Raw genomic sequence first — 19,524 nt, forward strand, 5'->3', positions numbered from 1 at the left:
ATTTTATTATCATGTACAATGTAAAAAAATGTCAATCCCAGTCAGAATTTGCTTGACGTGTTTTGGGTAACAAGTAAGAAAAAGACCAAAAGCACAAATTATATGAAGGGCTTGAGCTTTCAGGATAAAAGCACAATAATGTTTACCTTGTTTCAAAGTTGAGCATGAGTTTTCACAATTGCTATCATCTTTTCTGACAGTAAGTTAAAACATCACAGCAACCTAAAAAAACATAAACAACACATCAAAGTGCTGTATGTCAGAATTTGCATCTTTGTGCCTTGTGTGAGTCTACACTGTAAAAAAATTCCGTAGAAATTACAATGTTATTGCAGCTGGGTTGCCGGTAATTTACCGTAAATTTACATTTATGTTATTTACTGGCAAGAGTTTGTTCAAAGTTAAATACATTTTAAATATTAACAAGTCTTTATCTTTACAGAATAAAACTATACAATAACAGCCTCATCATCAACCTTTTTCTGTTTTTTGCTTCAGATTTTGTTTCCCAGAATGTTTTGCTTGATGCTGTTTTTTTAGTTTTACTCTGTAAAGACAAAGACTTCTAAATGTTTAATGTTCATTTAACTTTGAACAAACTCTTGCCAGTAAATAACATAAATGTAAATCTACGGTAAATTACCGGCAACCCAGCTGCAATTTCTACGGAATTTTTTTACAGTGTAGATGAACCCACAACCCAAAGACTTCTTAAAGGACAAGTTCGGTATTTTAGACTTAAAGCCCTGTTTTCAGATTGTTTATGGTCAAATAGAATGGTTTTGACTGAAATTTCGACATTTTCGGCTGCCCTGAGAATTTTCGCGTGTTTGTGTTTCAGCTCAGACCTCTACAATGGGTTTATAGGTGCACTGGAACAATCCTTCCTAAAATACATTAAACTTTCGTTTACAAAGACGTGAAACTCACCGAGTGGTCAGGGGTGTTCACTGGTATGCTCACACAAAAATCGCTCCAAAAGACGCATTCCAACAGGTTTTATCGTAGTTTTTACCAACTCCATTGACATGTATTAGTTGTGCTGTGAGGTACGGTATTACTCCGCGCCGGGAACTTTGTTTCTATTCTTGCAATTGGCAAAGGCGGATTAGCGCCACCACCTGGGCTGGAGTGTTTATTATTCAAGCTCTAAGCGGAAGAATGTACGGGTGTGAGGCGTTTGGGAAAATAGGTCCACAAGTTAACAACGAATGCTAAAACAGCTGTTGGAAAGCATCTTTTGCAGCGATTTTTGTGTGAGCATATCAGTGAACACCCTTGACCACTCGGTGAGTTTCACGTCTTCGTAAACGAAAGTTTAATGCATTTTAGGAAGGATTGTTCCAGTGCACCATTAAACCCATTGTAGAGGTCTGAGCTGAAACACAAACACGCGAAAATTCTCAGGGCAGCCGAAAATGTCGAAATTTCAGTCAAAACCATTCTATTTGACCATAAACAATCTGAAAACAGGGCTTTAAGTCTAAAATACCGAACTTGTCCTTTAAAGTCAACCACATCAAACTGTATAGTAGAGAGAAGCAGTGGAGACAGACTCTGCATTACACCAACCGGTCATCTCACACACTGACACCAGTGAATCTCCATCAGTATAAAAGTCTCTTTGTATGGTTTTAAGGTGGCTGTTACTGACTAAGGCTCAGAGATCAGACACTAAAATATTTTACAAATCATCTTTATTAACTCAAAACCATCATCAACATGAAAATGATCACTTTCCTCTTCATCATCTCTTTATTCATCAATGGTAAGTTTGTTTAGCAACATTTCTGGAACAGTTTTGTTTATAAATGTGCATTTGTTTAATAATCTAATAACTGCAAGCAATTTTGTTATTTAGTTACAGAAGAATTTAAATATGCAAAAGCAACTAGTTTAAGATCCACATTTAAATGCAGTGTTAGAGTCCTCATAAATGTTTGTCTGATGTTATAGTCTCATATTAAATGTTTCTCTTTTAGATTTCTTAAAACACTTTTATTTGGTTTAATTTGTTTGTGCAAGATCTCATGTTACCCTGGACCACAAAACACATTTATTTCTTCTTTTATGCCAAAAAATATGTAATGTAAAGATCATGTCCCATGAAGATATTTTGTCAATTGTTTTACTTTAAATATATAAAAACGTTATTTTCGGATCGTAAACTTTATTTAAGGATTTTTGGCACGCTTAGATTTCAGGTTTTTTATTTGTTCTATCTCTGCCAAATATTATTCTATCTTAGCAAACCATACATTAATTGAAAGCTTATTCATTCCAATTTCAAAATCTCAATAAAAAATGGACCCTTATGGCTGGTTTTGTGGTCCAGGTTCACCAACGATATTGACAGACCCTTTATATATATATACTGTAAATTCAAATTGTCTCTGTTTGTGTCTTCAGGTGTGTTTGGTGATGAAGTGAAGTCAGTGTCAGTGATGAAGGGAGATTCTCTTACTCTACACACTGATACTAAACTACAGAAATATGATATAATAGATTGGAGGTTTGGTGAGACAGAGGATCGCATAGCTCAAATCAACAGTGAAGCCAATATGATCTCAATATATGATGATGTTCTTGATGGGAGATTTAGAGGCAGACTGAATCTAAATAATCAGACTGGAGATCTCACCATCACAAACATCACAACTCAACACACTGGACTTTATCAACTAAAGATCACTGGAGAGAAGACTACAAGAAAAACATTCAGTGTTAGTGAGTATCTCAAGCTTTACATTATGTAAGGGATCATTTTGAAGCGATGTTTTGAGGGAGAGAGAGAGATGCACTTTAAAGAGAGACACACTCACGTCTCTCTCGCTCGCTCGCTCTGCAAGTGTAACTGTGTTACTATGGTAACCAATGTTTATAGTAGCGGATTAATTATGTTGGCTTGAGAAAGCCAACATACTGTTGTTGCACTTAAACTTATTATTATTATTATTATTATTATTAGTGGTGCTTGCATTTATGCAAAGCATCACTATTACTATCTTGCATACTTATTATTATTAGTGGTGCTTGCATTTATGCAAAGCATCACTATTACTATCTTGCATACTTATTATTATTATTATTAGTGGTGCTTGCATTTATGCAAAGCATCACTATTATTATTGCTCAGGGATATTATTATTATTATTATTATTATGTCTGCACACTTTTTCGGCGCGTAACTCGTCCCGCACGGTTTGCCGTAGTCCCATGAAAGAGGGCTCAAATCGACCGGTTTTTTGAGGAGATGGTGGCTATGACTTTTATAAGCGGTCGGGTGCAGAATTTCCGAAAGGGGGGCGAAAAACCACCCGAAAAATCCCATTGACTTAACATTACGCCAAACTTTGACAAGTCATAGCTCCGCTCGAGGATTTTGTAGAAACATGTGGGTTACAACATTTGAAGAGGGTGGTAGACTCTGTAAGAACATACATCACAATGGGGTGTAAGTTGTACCCCTGGGGTGTAAGAGGTGCCCAAAAATGCCCAATGAAAAGTCAATGGGGGAAAATCCCATAGACTTAACATTGCAAAAACTTTGACGGGTCATAGGTCCGAGCGAGGATTTCGTAGAAGCATGTGGGTTACTAAATTTGAAGAGGGTGCTAGACTCTGTCAGGACGTCCCCCGCAAGGGGGTGTAAGGTTACCCTAGCAACCATTTTGGGCACCCTAGCAACCTATCCCATAGACTGCCATTATAAAATGCCCAGATGGATATCTTTGCACCACAGTGTCACAGAGACATGGGGGTGGGCTCATTTTACTCAGGCATCCAATCAGCCTCTCAGGACCCTTGAAGAGTTACTAAGCCACGCCCCTAGCAACCACTTTTGAACACCCTAGCAACATAAAATTCAAACAGTTATATCTCGGCATCAGAACATCGTAGCGACACGGGGGTTGGACCGTTTTACTTGTGACTCGGAGTGTAATCACTTGCCACATCATTGGCCACTCCCAAGCCACGCCCCTAGCAACCAAATATGAGCACCCTAGCAACGGAATAAACAAATCGTTATATCTCCGCATCAGAAAATCGTAGAGACACGGGGGTTGGACCGTATTACTCATGACTCAGAGGGTAATCATTAGTGGATGCCAAGAGGTATTAAGCCACGCCCCTAGCAACCAAATATGAGCACCCTAGCAACCGAATAAACAAAGCCTTATATCTCCGCATCAGAAAATCGTAGAGACACGGGGGTTGGACCGTTTTACTCGTGACTCAGAGGGTAATCATTAGTGGATGCCAAGAGGTATTAAGCCACGCCCCTAGCAACCAAATATGAGCACCCTAGCAACTGAATAAACAAAGCCTTATATCTCCGCATCAGAAAATCGTAGAGACACGGGGGTTGGACCGTTTTACTCATGACTCAGAGGGTAATCACTAGTGGATGCCATTTTTTTCCCTAGCAACCAAATAAAGTACCCTAGCAACAGAGTAAACAAAACTTATATCTCCGCATTAGAACATCGTAGAGACACGGGGGTTGGACCGTTTGACTCGTGACTCGGAGGGTAATCACTAGTGGATGCCATTTTTTCCCTAGCAACCAAATACAGTACCCTAGCAACAGAGTAAACAAAGCCTTATATCTCCGCATCAGAACATCGTAGAGACACGGGGTTTGGACCGTTTGACTCGTGACTCGGAGGGTAATCACTAAAGGATGCCATTTTTTCCCTAGCAACCAAATACAGTACCCTAGCAACAGAGTAAACAAAGCCTTATATCTCCGCATCAGAACATCGTAGAGACACGGGGGTTGGACCATTTTACTTGTGACTCGGCATGTAATCACTAGTGGGTGCCAATTTTTTCCCTAGCAACCAAATACAGTACCCTAGCAACAGAGTAAACAAAGCCTTATAACTCAGCATCAGAACATCGTAGAGACACGGGGGTTGGACCGTTTGACTCGTGACTCGGAGGGTAATCACTAGTGGATGCCATTTTTTTCCCTAGCAACCAAATACAGTACCCTAGCAACAGAGTAAACAAAGCCTTATAACTCAGCATCAGAACATCGTAGAGACACGGGGGTTGGACCGTTTGACTCGTGACTCGGAGGGTAATCACTAGTGGATGCCATTTTTCCCCTAGCAACCAAATACAGTACCCTAGCAACAGAGTAAACAAAGCCTTATAACTCCGCATCAGAACATCGTAGAGACACGGGGTTGGACCGTTTGACTCGTGACTCGGAGGGTAATCACTAGTGGATGCCATTTTTTTCCCTAGCAACCAAATACAGTACCCTAGCAACAGAGTAAACAAAGCCTTATAACTCCGCATCAGAACATCGTAGAGACACGGGGTTGGACCGTTTGACTCGTTACTCGGAGGGTAATCACTAGTGGATGCCATTTTTTTCCCTAGCAACCAAATACAGTACCCTAGCAACAGAGTAAACAAAGCCTTATAACTCCGCATCAGAACATCGTAGAGACACGGGGGTTGGACCGTTTGACTCGTGACTCGGAGTGTAATCACTAGTGGATGCCATTTTTTTTCCCTAGCAACCAAATACAGTACCCTAGCAACAGAGTAAACAAATCCTTATAACTTCGCATCAGAACATCGTAGAGACACAAGAGTTGGATCGTTTTACTTTTGGTTTGGAGAATAATCATATTTTGTCCCCAGAATTTTGCCACGGCAAGCACCACTTCACATTTTCTTCAGGAAATGTACCTATCTAGTTTATAATTATTATTCTTCTTTTTCTGGACACTTTTTCGGCGCGTAACTCGTCCCGCACGGTTTAACGTAGTCCCACGAAAGAGGGCTCAAATTGACCGGATTATTGAGGAGAGGTGTGCTATGACTTTTATAAGGGATCGGGTGCAGGATTTCTGAAAGGGGGGCAAAAAACCACCCGAAAAATCCCATTGACTTAACATTGCGCCCAACTTTGACAGGTCATAGCTCCGCTAGAGGATTTTATAGAAACATGTGGGTTACAACATTTGAAGAGGGTGGTAGGCTCTGTAAGAACATGGATCACAATGGGGTGTAAGTTGTACCCCTGGGGTGTAAGAGGCACCCAAAAATTCCCATTGACTTATAATGGGGCAGGAAACATGCCCATATAAGGGAATAAAACAGTTCCAGATGGGATATCTTTGCTTTACAGTGTCATAGAGATAAGTGGGTGGGCTCATTTCACTCGGGCATCCAATCAGTCTCTCAGGATCATCCCAGAGCTATTAAAGGCGCTCTAAGCGAATAATGTGCGACGTCACTTCCTGTTGATGTTTGAACTGTTTTCAAACAGACAGAGCGTAGCTAACTCCTCCCCCTCCCCCTCCCTTCCGTGCTTTCATGAACGCGCCCAACCCCCACCCCCAAATCCTTCTTGTCGTTTATTGGCTGGAATACTTTGTTTAGTTTTGTGCTGGCTAGGTTTGGCCATTTGTTGATATGGCCGTTTGTGAAGCCTGGGCTGTCTACAGAGATCGCGTTTTTTTACAGTTTGATCAGGAGACAGGCAGCAAGCAGATAGTGAGGAGATGTTTCCGGTATGTAACAAAAAATGTTTTATGGTCTAAAACGCTTCAATTCGCTTAGAGCACCTTTAAGCCATGCCCCTAGCAACAATTTTGGGAACCCTAGCAACATCTCCCATAGACTGCCATTATAAAATGCCCAGATGGATATCTTTGCATCACACTGTCACAGAGACATGGGGGTGGGCTCATTTTACTCAGGCACCCAATCAGTCTCTCAGGATCCTTACATAGGTATTAAGCCACGCCCCTAGCAACCACTTTTGAGCACCCTAGCAACTTAAAATTCAAACAGTTATATCTCGGCATCAGAACATCGTAGAGACACGGGGGTTGGACCGTTTGACTCGTGACTCAGAGTGTAATCATTATGGGATGCCAATTTTTCCCTAGCAACCAAATACAGTACCCTAGCAACAGAGTAAACAAAGCCTTATATCTCGGCATCAGAACATCGTAGAGACACGGGGGTTGGACCGTTTGACTCGTGACTCAGAGTGTAATCATTATGGGATGCCAATTTTTTCCCTAGCAACCAAATACAGTACCCTAGCAACAGAGTAAACAAAGCCTTATATCTCGGCATCAGAACATCGTAGAGACACGGGGGTTGGACCGTTTGACTCGTGACTCGGAGTGTAATCATTATGGGATGCCAATTTTTTCCCTAGCAACCAAATACAGTACCCTAGCAACAGAGTAAACAAAGCCTTATATCTCCGCATCAGAACATCGTAGAGACACGGGGGTTGGACCGTTTGACTCGTGACTCAGAGTGTAATCATTATGGGATGCCAATTTTTTCCCTAGCAACCAAATACAGTACCCTAGCAACAGAGTAAACAAAGCCTTATATCTCCGCATCAGAACATCGTAAAGACACGGGGGTTGGACCGTTTGACTTGTGACTCAGAGTGTAATCATTATGGGATGCCAATTTTTTCCCTAGCAACCAAATACAGTACCCTAGCAACAGAGTAAACAAAGCCTTATATCTCAGCATCAGAACATCGTAGAGACACGGGGGTTGGACCGTTTGACTCGTGACTCAGAGTGTAATCATTATGGGATGCCAATTTTTTCCCTAGCAACCAAATACAGTACCCTAGCAACAGAGTAAACAAAGCCTTATATCTCAGCATCAGAACATCGTAGAGACACGGGGGTTGGACCGTTTGACTCGTGACTCAGAGTGTAATCACTATGGGATGCCAATTTTTTCCCTAGCAACCAAATACAGTACCCTAGCAACAGAGTAAACAAAGCCTAATATCTTCGCATCAGAACATCGTAGAGACACAGGAGTTGGATCGTTTTACTTTTGGCTTGGAGTATAATCATATATGTTCCCCAGAATTTTGCCACGGCAAGCACCACTCACATTTTCTTCAGGAAATGTACCTATCTAGTTATTATTATTATTATATCTTATTATTCTTATGTCTGCACACTTTTTCGGCGCGTAACTCGTCCCACACGGTTTGTATTAGACCCATAAATTAGGGCTCAAATCGACCGGCTTATTGAGGAGAGGTGTGCTATGACTTTTATAAGCGATCGGGTGCAGGATTTCCGAAAGGGGGGCGAAAAACCACCCAAAAAATCCCATTGACTTAACATTGCGCCCAACTTTGACGAGTCATAGCTCCGCTCGAGGATTTTGTAGAAACATGTGGGTTACAACATTTGAAGAGGGTGGTAGGCTCTGTAAGAACATGGATCACAATGGGGTGTAAGTTGTACCCCTGGGGTGTAAGAGGTGCCCAAAAGTGTCCCAATGAAAAGTCAATGGGGCAAAATCCCATAGACTTACCATTGCAAAAATTTTGACGGGTCATAGGTCCGAGCCAGGATTTCATAGAAACATGTGGGTTACTAAATTTGAAGAGGGTGCTAGACTCTGTCAGGACGTCCCCCACAATGGGGTGTAAGGTTACCAAAGCAACCATTTTGGGCACCCTAGCAACCTATACCATAGACTGCCATTATAAAATGCCCGGATGGATATCTTTGCACCACAGTGTCATAGAGACATGGGGGTGGGCTCATTTTACTCAGGCATCCAATCAGTCTCTCAGGATCCTTACAGACTTACTAAGCCACGCCCCTAGCAACCACTTTTGAGCACCCTAGCAACATAAAATACAAACAGTTATATCTCGGCATCAGAACATCGTAGAGACACGGGGGTTGGACCGTTTTACTTGTGACTAGGGGTGTAAAAATTGGGCACATCATTGGCCACTCCCAAGCCACGCCCCTAGCAACCAAATTTGAGCACCCTAGCAACCGAATAAACAAAGCCTTATATCTCCGCATCAGAACATCGTAGAGACACGGGGTTTGGACCGTTTTACTTGTGACTCGGAGTGTAATCACTGGGCACATCATTGGCCACTCCCAAGCCACGCCCCTAGCAACCAAATACAGTACCCTAGCAACAGAGTAAACAAAGCCTTATATCTCCACATCAGAACATCGTAGAGACACGGGGGTTGGACCGTTTTACTTGTGACTCGGAGTGTAATCACTGGGCACATCATTGGCCACTCCCAAGCCACGCCCCTAGCAACCAAATACAGTACCCTAGCAACAGAGTAAACAAAGCCTTATATCTCCGCATCAGAACATCGTAGAGACATGGGGGTTGGACCGTTTGACTCATAACTCGGAGGGTCATCACTAGTGGATGCCATTTTTTTCCCTAGCAACCAAATACAATACCCTAGCAACAGAGTAAACAAAGCCTTATATCTCCACATCAGAACATCGTAGAGACATGGGGTTTGGACCGTTTGACTCGTGACTCGGAGGGTAATCACTAGTGGATGCAATTTTTTTCCCTAGCAACCAAATACAGTACCCTAGCAACAGAGTAAACAAAGCCTTATATCTCCGCATCAGAACATCGTAGAGACACGGGGGTTGGACCGTTTGACTCGTGACTCGGAGGGTAATCACTAGTGGATGCCATTTTTTTCCCTAGCAACCAAATACAGTACCCTAGCAACAGAGTAAACAAAGCCTTATATCTCCGCATCAGAACATCGTAGAGACACGGGGGTTGGATCGTTTGACTTTTGGCTTGGAGTATAATCATAAATTGTCCCACGAAACTTGCCACGGCAAGCACCACTCACATTTTCTTCAGGAAATGTACCTATCTAGTTATTATTATTATTCTTCTTTTTCTTCTGAGACTAAAATTTCTAACTCTAACTCGTCCTAGAGCTTTCAAGCTACAGCCATCAAACTTTGGACAGACTTTCGGTCTGATCTGACGAGGTGTGCTATATCTTTTCTAACTGATGGGACCTTCCGAATTCCTAAACGGGGCGCTGAAACACCCCAAAATTTCCATTGACTTAACATTGAGACAAACTTTGACGGGTCAAAGCTGCGAGTGAGAAACTTGTAGAAACTTGTGGCTTACCACATTTAAGGAGGCTGACAGGCTGTGTAAGAACATACCTCACAATGGGGTGTAAGCTGTACCCCTGGGGTGTAAGAGGCCCCCAAAATTTCCCATTGACTTATAATGGGGCAGGAAACATGCCCATAAAAGGGAATAAAAGCGTCCCAGATGGAATATCTTCACTTTAGAGTGTCTTAGAGACATGGGGGTGGGCTCATTTTACTCAAGCATCCAATCAGTCTCTTAGGATCACCCCAGAGCTATTAAGCCACGCCCCTAGCAACAATTTTGGGTACCCTAGCAACATCTCCCATAGACTACCATTATAAAAAGCCCAGATAGATATCTTTGCACCAGAGTGTCATAGAGACATAGGGGTGGGCTCATTTTACTCAGGCATCCAATCAGTCTCTTCGGATTCTTATTGAGGTATTAAGCCACGCCCCTAGCAACAAAATATGAAGACCCTAGCAACATAATAAACAAAGCCTTATATCTCTGGATCTGAACATCGTAGAGACACAGGGGTTGGACCGTTTTTCTTGTGGCTTGAAGTGTAATCATTATGGGATGCCAATTTTCTCCCTAGCAACCAAACTTAGTACCCTAGCAACGGAATAAACAAAGCCTTATATCTCCGCTTCAGAACATCATAGAGACACGGGGGTTGGACCGTTTTACTTGTGGCTTGAAGTGTGATCATTATGGGATGCCAATTTTCTCCCTAGCAACCAAACTTAGTACCCTAGCAACGGAATAAACAAAGCCTTATATCTCCGCATCAGAACATTGTAGGGACACGGGGGTTGGACCGTTTTACTTGTGGCTTGAAGGGTGATCATTATGGGATGCCAATTTTCTCCCTAGCAACCAAACTTAGTACCATAGCAACGCAATAAATGTTAGCTTCATGCTAGCTTCCTGCTAATCATGCTAGCTTCATGCTAGCTTCATGCTAGCTTCATGCTAATCATGCTAACATCATGCTTGCTTCATGCTAATCATGCTAACTTCATGCTAGCTTCATGCTAATCATGCTAACTTCATGCTAGCTTCATGCTAATCATGCTTGCTAGCTTCATGCTAATCATGCTAGCATCATGCTAATCATGCTAGCATCATGCTAGCTTCATGCTAATCATGCTAGCTTCATGCTAGCTTCATGTTAATCATGCTAGCATCATGCTAACTTCATGCTAATCATGCTTGCATCATGCTAGCATCATACTAGCTTCATGCTAATCATGCTAGCTTCATGCTCATCATGCTAGCTTCATGCTAGCTTCATGCTAATCATGCTAGCATCATGCTAGCTTCATGCTAATCATTCTAGCATCATGCTAGCTTCATGCTAATCATGCTTGCATCATGCTATCATCATACTAGCTTCATGCTAATCATGCTAGCTTCATGCTAATCATGCTAACATCATGCTAGCTTCATGCTAATCATGCTAGCATCATGCTAGCTTCATGCTAATCATGCTAGCATCATGCTAGCTTCATGCTAATCATGCTAGCATCATGCTAGCTTCATGCTAATCATGCTAGCATCATGCTAGCTTCATGCTAATCATGCTACCATCATGCTAGCTTCATGCTAATCATGTTAGCATCATGCTAGCATCATACTAGCTTCATGCTAATCATGCTAGCTTCATGCTAATCATGCTAGCATCATGCTAGCTTCATGCTAATCATGCTAGCATCATGCTAGCTTCATGCTAATCATGCTAGCTTCATGCTAATCATGCTAGCATCAAGCTAGCTTCATGCTAATCATGCTAGCATCAAGCTAGCTTCATGCTAATCATGCTAGCATCATGCTAGCTTCATGCTAATCATGCTAACATCATGCTAGCTTCATGGTAAATCATGCTACCTTCATACTTAAACATACTAACAGCCAGATAGCCTACTAAACTAAACTTATGTCAAACCGTTTTAAACGTTCAGGCTACGCTTTCTCAAGCCAACATAAAGTTTGTCTTCAAACTTTACTATCTAGTTTCTAACTGTAATCAAACTGAATGGAACTACCTGTGCATTAAACGGTTTTAATGCACAGCTTCCAGCTAATCAGAATCGAGTATTTAAACAGACCATGGTAAAATACATCATTATAGTTTTAATACTGGATGTAAGTCTGTCCATCTGTTTTTTCTTTACTCACTCCTGCAGTAACTTTTTATAAACTATGAGCATTTTCTCTTCTGGATGTTATTTGCTGTCTCTTTATGAATAATTATATTTTTGTTTGTCTCTGCAGGTGTGATTGATGTTGATACAGATGAGATGAATTCAGTGTCAGTGATGGATGGAGATTCTGTTACTTTACACACTGATGTTCCTGATATTAAGAAATATGATGTGATACGGTGGAGGTTTCAACATGAAAACTCTCCTCTAGCTGAACTCAACAGAAACACTGCTCTCTTTTCTACATATGATGATGTTCATGATGGGATATTTAAAGACAAACTGCAGCTGGATGTTAAGACTGGATCTCTCACCATCAGAAACATCAGAACCAAACACTCTGGACTTTATGAAGTAGATCTCAGCAGCACCAGCACCAGTTATACCATACATCAGTCATTCACAGTTAATGTCAGTGGTGAGTCAATCAACTTTCTCAATATAATATTTTTTTTCAGATTATTATTCTGTTAACAATGCAAATGTAAATTTGGTTAAGTAATGATGTGGATTAAAATCTATTAGTTTGGTTACTGTTGTCCTTGGATACTCTCAATAATTCCGATCCATTGATATATATAATGTAATATTGCTGTTATCTGCTATTCTTCAGTCATTCTTTTACACAATCTCTGCACTTTGTCTTTGGTTCATGTCAGTACCATGAACTCTATCTCTGAATGGACAGTTTTGTGTTTCTACTCACAAGCTGATGGCACATTGTGTTTATCTGTGACCTGACCTGTGGGTCGTCAGATTGTATTATTGAGCCCCTGTAGGTCGACTGAATCTTTATAAGTTTTTAAAACAAAGTTTCAAGTTTGAAATTTGACGTACTGGCAGAAGGAGAACTTATCTGGTAGCCATTTCTTTCCTTTACCGCAAACTGTTTTTCCCCTCCTACTACTAGACATTTGTCTGGTTTAATCTACTATATATATAGAAATAATGTAAGAGCTGTTTCTCTCCTTCAATGACATTATACTGGCCATGTGATATCAACATGGCTTTTATTAGGTTTCTGGGATAAATGCACTGAAAAAATATTCATATTCATATCAACAAAAGTTTTTGTTTTACTTTAACTCAACAAATTAAGTTAAATTATTTTAACTTGTTTATAAGTTATAACTTTAACAATATAATACTGAAAAACATAAAATAGTAGGTTAAAATAACTTGGATAACAAATTTGATTAACCTTGCACACAGCATTGCAGCATTTTTTTTTTTTTTTGTGGACTGAACAGATGTAATGTTTCTAACATTATACTAATATTTTAAAGTTTTTATAATATTAACAAATGTACAGTAGGTGCTTCTAAAATGGATTATTTTCTTTCTTTGTGTGTTCTATTATTTGTATCAACATTGTTTTATGTTTATCTGACTTTAATGTTCATGTGTTTTGTGTTGTCACAGGTAAAGTGATGACAGTGTCAGTGATAATGGGAGAATCGGTCACGTTAAAGACTAATACTGAAATACAGACCTATGAAATACAGTGGATTGCATCTGATTATGACACACGGATAGCTGAAATATATAAACCAGACTATCTGTACAATATATATGATGGTGCTGATGGGAGATTCAGAGACAGAGTGCAGTTAAATAATCAGACTGGAGATCTCACCATCACAAACATCACAACTCAACACACTGGACTTTATGAACTGAAGATGAGCAACAGGAGACAATCCATTCAGAGGAGATTCAGTGTTCATGTCAGTGGTGAGTAACTTTTGTCTTTTAAAAGATTAGTTCACCCTAAAATTATTAATTACCTTCCTGTACGACTGAGCTCCTGTAGACAGCAATGCAATGCACAACTGTCAAGCCCCATAAAGACATTGTTCATGTGATTCAATCTTCATTTCATGAAGCTACAAGAATACTTTTGTGCTCATGAAGTCAGTCTCTTCACAAAAAGAGCACATACACACTGTTCTGCGATAAACAGTTTTATATAACCAAGCATTGGTTGTTTAAACGCATTTTTAGGTCATATTTAAAAAATCTCTGGGCTCAACCCTTTTTGACCCAATGCTGCGCACGCACGCACGCACGCACGCACACACACACACACACACACACACACACTTTATTAGCTAAAAAATGGTATTGGGTGGAGAGAGGGGAACAGGGCTGGCAAAGGATGCCAAAAGCACATCTGCGCTAGGTGTCGGAGAACTACTACTACTACTTTTAACAGGTTCAAGATGCACAAGGATAAACTATAAAACATTATAGTATTTACATAAAACAGTATTTAGGTAGGGAAAAAATATATAATCAGCCATCTCACAAATCCATTTTATATGTATGACATTATTGTGTTGATGTCTCATAGTGTCTGTCATACATATACAGTATATAAGATTCAGTTACATTAATCTCTCTCTCTCTCTCTCTCTCTCTCTCTCTCTCTCTCTGTGTGTGTGTGTGTCGTGTGTCTGTGTGTTATTACAGTTTTGTCTTCATATGGTATAGCTGGATTAAGTGTTGGTGTCCTGGTTATTGTTGCAGTAACAACTGGTGGGTGTTACTATCACTATAGATTTTATACAGCAACAATACAAACAAGTAAGAATCATTTACATATTTAGGAATACATTGATATACACTTGTCAAGATTTGAAGTGGATCAAAAAGAGTTCATCAAAGTTATCTAAGACAAGAATTGGTTTTGTTTAAACAACTTTTATGAAAGATTTTGATTAAATGTTGACTAGTGTATATTAATTAAAGATGAAAAGATGATGCAATGTGTGTTTGTGATGGTTTTGTTTAGGTTTTCATTTTCATACAGCATTATAAAAAACAGTAAAATGCAAATACAGACAGAAAAAAGGATATATACATATAGGCCTAATACATTTCTATGCAACTTATTTTAATTATTTGTATGTCATAAAAATTATTGTAGGTCAGACTTTTACAAATCATGTAGTTTATGACAGTTCATAAAAATTTTTTTGTGTGTCTTCTGAAATTGAATGTCGAGGATTTAATATTAAACATGATATTATTTGAGCTCAGTCCTCGTTATCAGATGATGAAATGTTATATACATGGGCGGAAATCCCGGGGGGGTCGGGGGGGACAGGACCCCCCCTATCTGAGGGTTGTCCCCCCTAAAATATCATTAGAATATGTGTATTGAAAATAATTTAATGATTTATAATACTTAAAATAGTTGTGTAAGAAGTGAAACAATACAAATGCAAACGGAGCAACAACAAAAAAACGTTTTAAACATTTTGATTCCCCCTCCCTTGCCTCACAGTGGTTTGGTCCACTGCCCGCGCCCCTTTTACCTCACCACCACACATTCCGGTGGTAGAGAAGTGTACGGAGCCGACGCGTTAATCAGCTATACAACGTTTCCCATCACTTATCAGTTTATCCTCATATGTTTTAAAACTGGACTATTTTGACATCTAAACATGAACATATTTTGTTTTCTGAGAACAGAAGCAGATAAACGATCAAGAAAACATTTTTATGCATTCATGCAGAGGTGAGGCAGAGCTGAAAGTAACAAATTACATTTACTCACCTGGCTGTAACTGAGTTTTTTGTGTACTTTTACTTTGAGTAGTTTTTAAAATCTGTACTTTACTTTTACTTAAGTATGTTTAAAGTATTGTAGGTTACTTCGCTACAGGTTAAATCATATCCGTTACTGAGTAAAAATAAATAAAAAAGTAAGGTGATAAAGACGCGCCACGGTCGGATGATTGATTGATGGGCGGGGGAACGCGCAAAAAGAACCATGGAGAGGGACGAGACAGGCGCGGGCTAATGCAGACCCTCAATTCAATTCTTATGAAAGAAACCCCTGGCCTTTGACGCAAAGCGATTGTTTCATTCAGGTAGGGTTCGTGCTCTTGAGTACGGAGTTTGTGAATTGCCATACATCAATACATCAATTACAACCTTCATATAATGATTGTATTTAGCTGCTGACCTCATATTATTTTTGCTTCAAAAGTGCATAACTCACCTGTAAAAATCATTAAATAATTCCATAAATGTTTCTTAGTTATAAAAAAGCTTTTTATTTTATTAACATTTGTTATTGCACTTTAATTGTAGAGATGTTTACAATTAAAAACATAGTTTGAGATGTATATATCCTTCCTTTGTGAACTATACTAGAAACCTCTCCCCGCTGTAAAAAAGTAACTCTTAAAATTAAAATGACTTTTTACTTGAGTAGATTTTTAGACCAGTAACTTTACTTTTACTTAAGTAAAATATTATTAAAGTAACTTTACTTTTACTTAAGTAACATATTATTAAAGTAACTTTACTTTTACTTAAGTAGCATATTATTAAAGTAACTTTACTATTACTTAAGTAGAAAATTTTATTAGCCTACTCTTTTCACCTCTGCATTCATATGTATTAAAATTAAATTTGCGTCTGTTCATACAGAGAGAGAAACGTTTTCTATCTGTACCCATTTCCTTGCAAGTACAATTTTGCCTGTATTATTGGTGTCCCCTTCAAAAATTGTTCTTGAAAAATTTTATGTTTATTGTCCCCCCCAACATTTAGATGAGATTTTCGCCCCTGGTTATATATGTATGTAAAGAGACTATAACATAAGAATTTTACTTATTTAAGTAATTGATATAAGTGCTAGTGAAAGATGTATAAAATCTTGCTTTCATTATTGTCTTGCTCTTGTTGTAATTTCTGTTCTGTGTTTCTTTTGAATGGATTGCAGTAATGGTGGGACGTTCTGTCCGTCTTGAGACTGGTGTTGAGAACATAAAGACAAATGATGTGATCGAGTGGAGGTTTATATCTGGTGCCTTTCAAAAGACCCTCATAGCTAAAATCCAGAATAAGAAGATAACCGGTGGAGGTGATGAGAGATTCAGCAAGAATGTACTTGTAAACATTAGGACCGGATCTCTCTACATCACAAACATCACAACCAATCACTCTGGACTTTATGAAGTAAAAATAACCATTGATGGAAAAACCTCATACAAGAAATTCACAGTCACTGTAACTGGTAAGTATCTACAATATAAATATTTTTAAGGTGTAACAATCATCTCAGATCTGCATAATGTTTAGAAGTTTCATATCATAGATATAGAGATGTGTTTATGAATATCTAATAACTTTAAGCGCTTATCAAATCTTGACTTTTAACCACAGACACTGCAAAACTCATGTTTGCACACATGTAGGTTTGAAGGACAACATTAACCCTTGGTTTAGCACTGCTAGTGTGTATTAACCCCTCACTGCACGTCCAGATGTTTATGGTTTAAAATTAAGAAGTTTAAGAATGTGATGGTAATTTTAATTAAAAGGCCTCATAAAATATTTTTGCAAGGAGTCAATGTTATTCATCTAATAAATATGCAAATAAAAACAGTATACGATTTAGATGTGTACAGTGCAACATTTTAATCATTGTTATTAACAGATGTAAAATATAAACTGTGTGAAACATAAAATAGACATAGATATAATATAACATATATAAGATGATGAGTTAATGTGAGATAGATAGGTGGTTTATTTGAAGATTTGTGACTCTGGTTATTATTCTCTGATCATCTGTTGTTTGGCTTTTCTAACAGATTTTAACTTGATAAAATATTTTGCACCGACAAACATGCCTTGTGAATGGAAACGGCCAGCGTCAGTGTCACAAGATGAACACAGCAGCGTCTTGTAGGTCATATGAGCATCAAAAAATAAATACCTGCTTTTTAACTTACTTATATTTTTAAATAAAAACACTGTAAAGCAGTCTGAAATCCACCTGTATGTGCTATTGAGTATATTATAGTCTGTATAGTCCTTTGATTTGACATAAATCTATAAACATTATATATAACATGCATTTCTTTGTGTTTAATCTCCAATGTTAATGATAGATTTCACATCTATTTCTAGATATAGACAAAATGTACTGCATGAAATATTTACGGTTCAACACTAATTTCTTTCACAGTATTATATTTGAATATTAGCTTAATATTTGATGAAATGTATGGTTAATTTAAGTAGATGTGCGTGCCATAGCATTTAGTCTGAATGATAACTGTAAACATAACAACACACAAACGATTTTGGCACCTGTGTGATTTCATTTGGGACACAACATGGACTAAAATAAATGTGCATCCAATTCCCAAATAGGCCTATGTCTTTTGGGATCAAATATGTAAATGTTTTATGTGTACTTTATGTGCTATATAAGTTATAATAAACTAATTTCTTGTGGTTATATTAATAGTTAAATATATTGATGAGTCACATAAATGTATTAATAATGGTTATTATATTCCAATGCATTAAGTGCATAAAATAATTTAGAATAAGGATTTGATGATTTATTATTTATTCTCCGTGTACAAATGACTGTGTTATTGTGTGTTTGTGTGTAAAGTATAATCTGTTATCAGTCAAAGGTTCAGCTGTAGATGTGAACACAAGATGGCGCTACTGCTGCTTAATATAGCAGTGAGATTTATCAACAAATTTTTCTCCTCTGGTTCTGGCTAGATGAGATACAGCTACTTTAAGGTTAAATCTAGCGAGATGTTGGGTTTAGGGGTACAATTAGGATGAAAACAATGCGCATCTGGTGAGATTTTTAGTGATTATTATATAGCCTAGACATTTGTGCATCTTTGAAAATTAACCTTAATATTGCACAAAGCTCATTGTGATAGCACTTTGTGTAAAATTGAAGCCATCAGGTTTCAGTTTAACCTGGAAATAAAGCTGTTCATGTGTCAGATGCACTCAAGAAATAAAACCACCATGACCTGTTGGTTGTACCCACACTCTCTGATGTTTTTAATCACTGACATTCTGATAATATTTTACAGTTTAAGCTTTCTTTAAAGTCGCAATGAAAATAAAATGGCAGATGGTTGGGGTCCAGGAAAAGATTGCAGTGATTAGCAATTAGCAACATGATCCAATCATTTCGAAAGCTGTTTCACTCGGATATACAGCGGGGAAAATAATTATTTGACACTTTAGCATTTTTATCAGTGAGGGGATTTCTAAGTGTGCTATTGACACAACATTTCCACCAGATGTAGCCATCAAGCCAAATATTGAATTCATACAAAGAAATCAGAACATTTAACACTATGTAGTTTTTTTTACCTTTAAATAATGTCTCTAAAATTATTATTAGTGATAGAACAACTTTTAACTGAACAAATTGTACTGTTGCTGCAACCTGAGTAGCCTCCTAGTTGCTACAAGCACACTCTGAAAGTGGTGGTGGAGGGCAGGAAACACAGCCCCGCCCCTGCCTGCAGAAGAGTGTCTGATACCAGGCACTATTGCGCTTTTTAACCACATGGGGGAGCTGGAAGTCATTTTTACATGG

General features: G+C 38.7%; 1 protein-coding gene across 3 annotated transcripts; it reads left to right on the forward strand.

Annotated features, from left to right (window-relative positions):
- Positions 1–1,556: 1,556 nt before the first annotated feature.
- On the forward strand, positions 1,557–18,497 carry LOC135721152 (uncharacterized). 3 transcript variants are annotated; one of them, XM_065243327.1, is made up of 7 exons: positions 1,557–1,768; positions 2,410–2,727; positions 12,208–12,555; positions 13,560–13,871; positions 14,610–14,723; positions 16,876–17,169; positions 17,750–18,497. In XM_065243327.1, the coding sequence occupies exons 1-7, from the start codon at positions 1,723–1,725 to the stop codon at positions 17,845–17,847; spliced, it is 1,530 nt and encodes a 509-aa protein (XP_065099399.1). In that variant the 5' UTR covers positions 1,557–1,722; the 3' UTR covers positions 17,848–18,497. The 3 variants fall into 3 exon arrangements, with proteins under 3 accessions (XP_065099399.1, XP_065099400.1, XP_065099401.1); XM_065243328.1 differs by having other exon boundaries at positions 14,610–14,675; XM_065243329.1 differs by lacking the exon at positions 14,610–14,723.
- The last annotated feature ends 1,027 nt before the right edge of the window (positions 18,498–19,524 follow it).

The sequence above is a fragment of the Paramisgurnus dabryanus genome, chromosome 24 (genome assembly GCF_030506205.2).
Source record: "Paramisgurnus dabryanus chromosome 24, PD_genome_1.1, whole genome shotgun sequence".
Classification (NCBI taxonomy): domain Eukaryota; kingdom Metazoa; phylum Chordata; class Actinopteri; order Cypriniformes; family Cobitidae; genus Paramisgurnus; species Paramisgurnus dabryanus.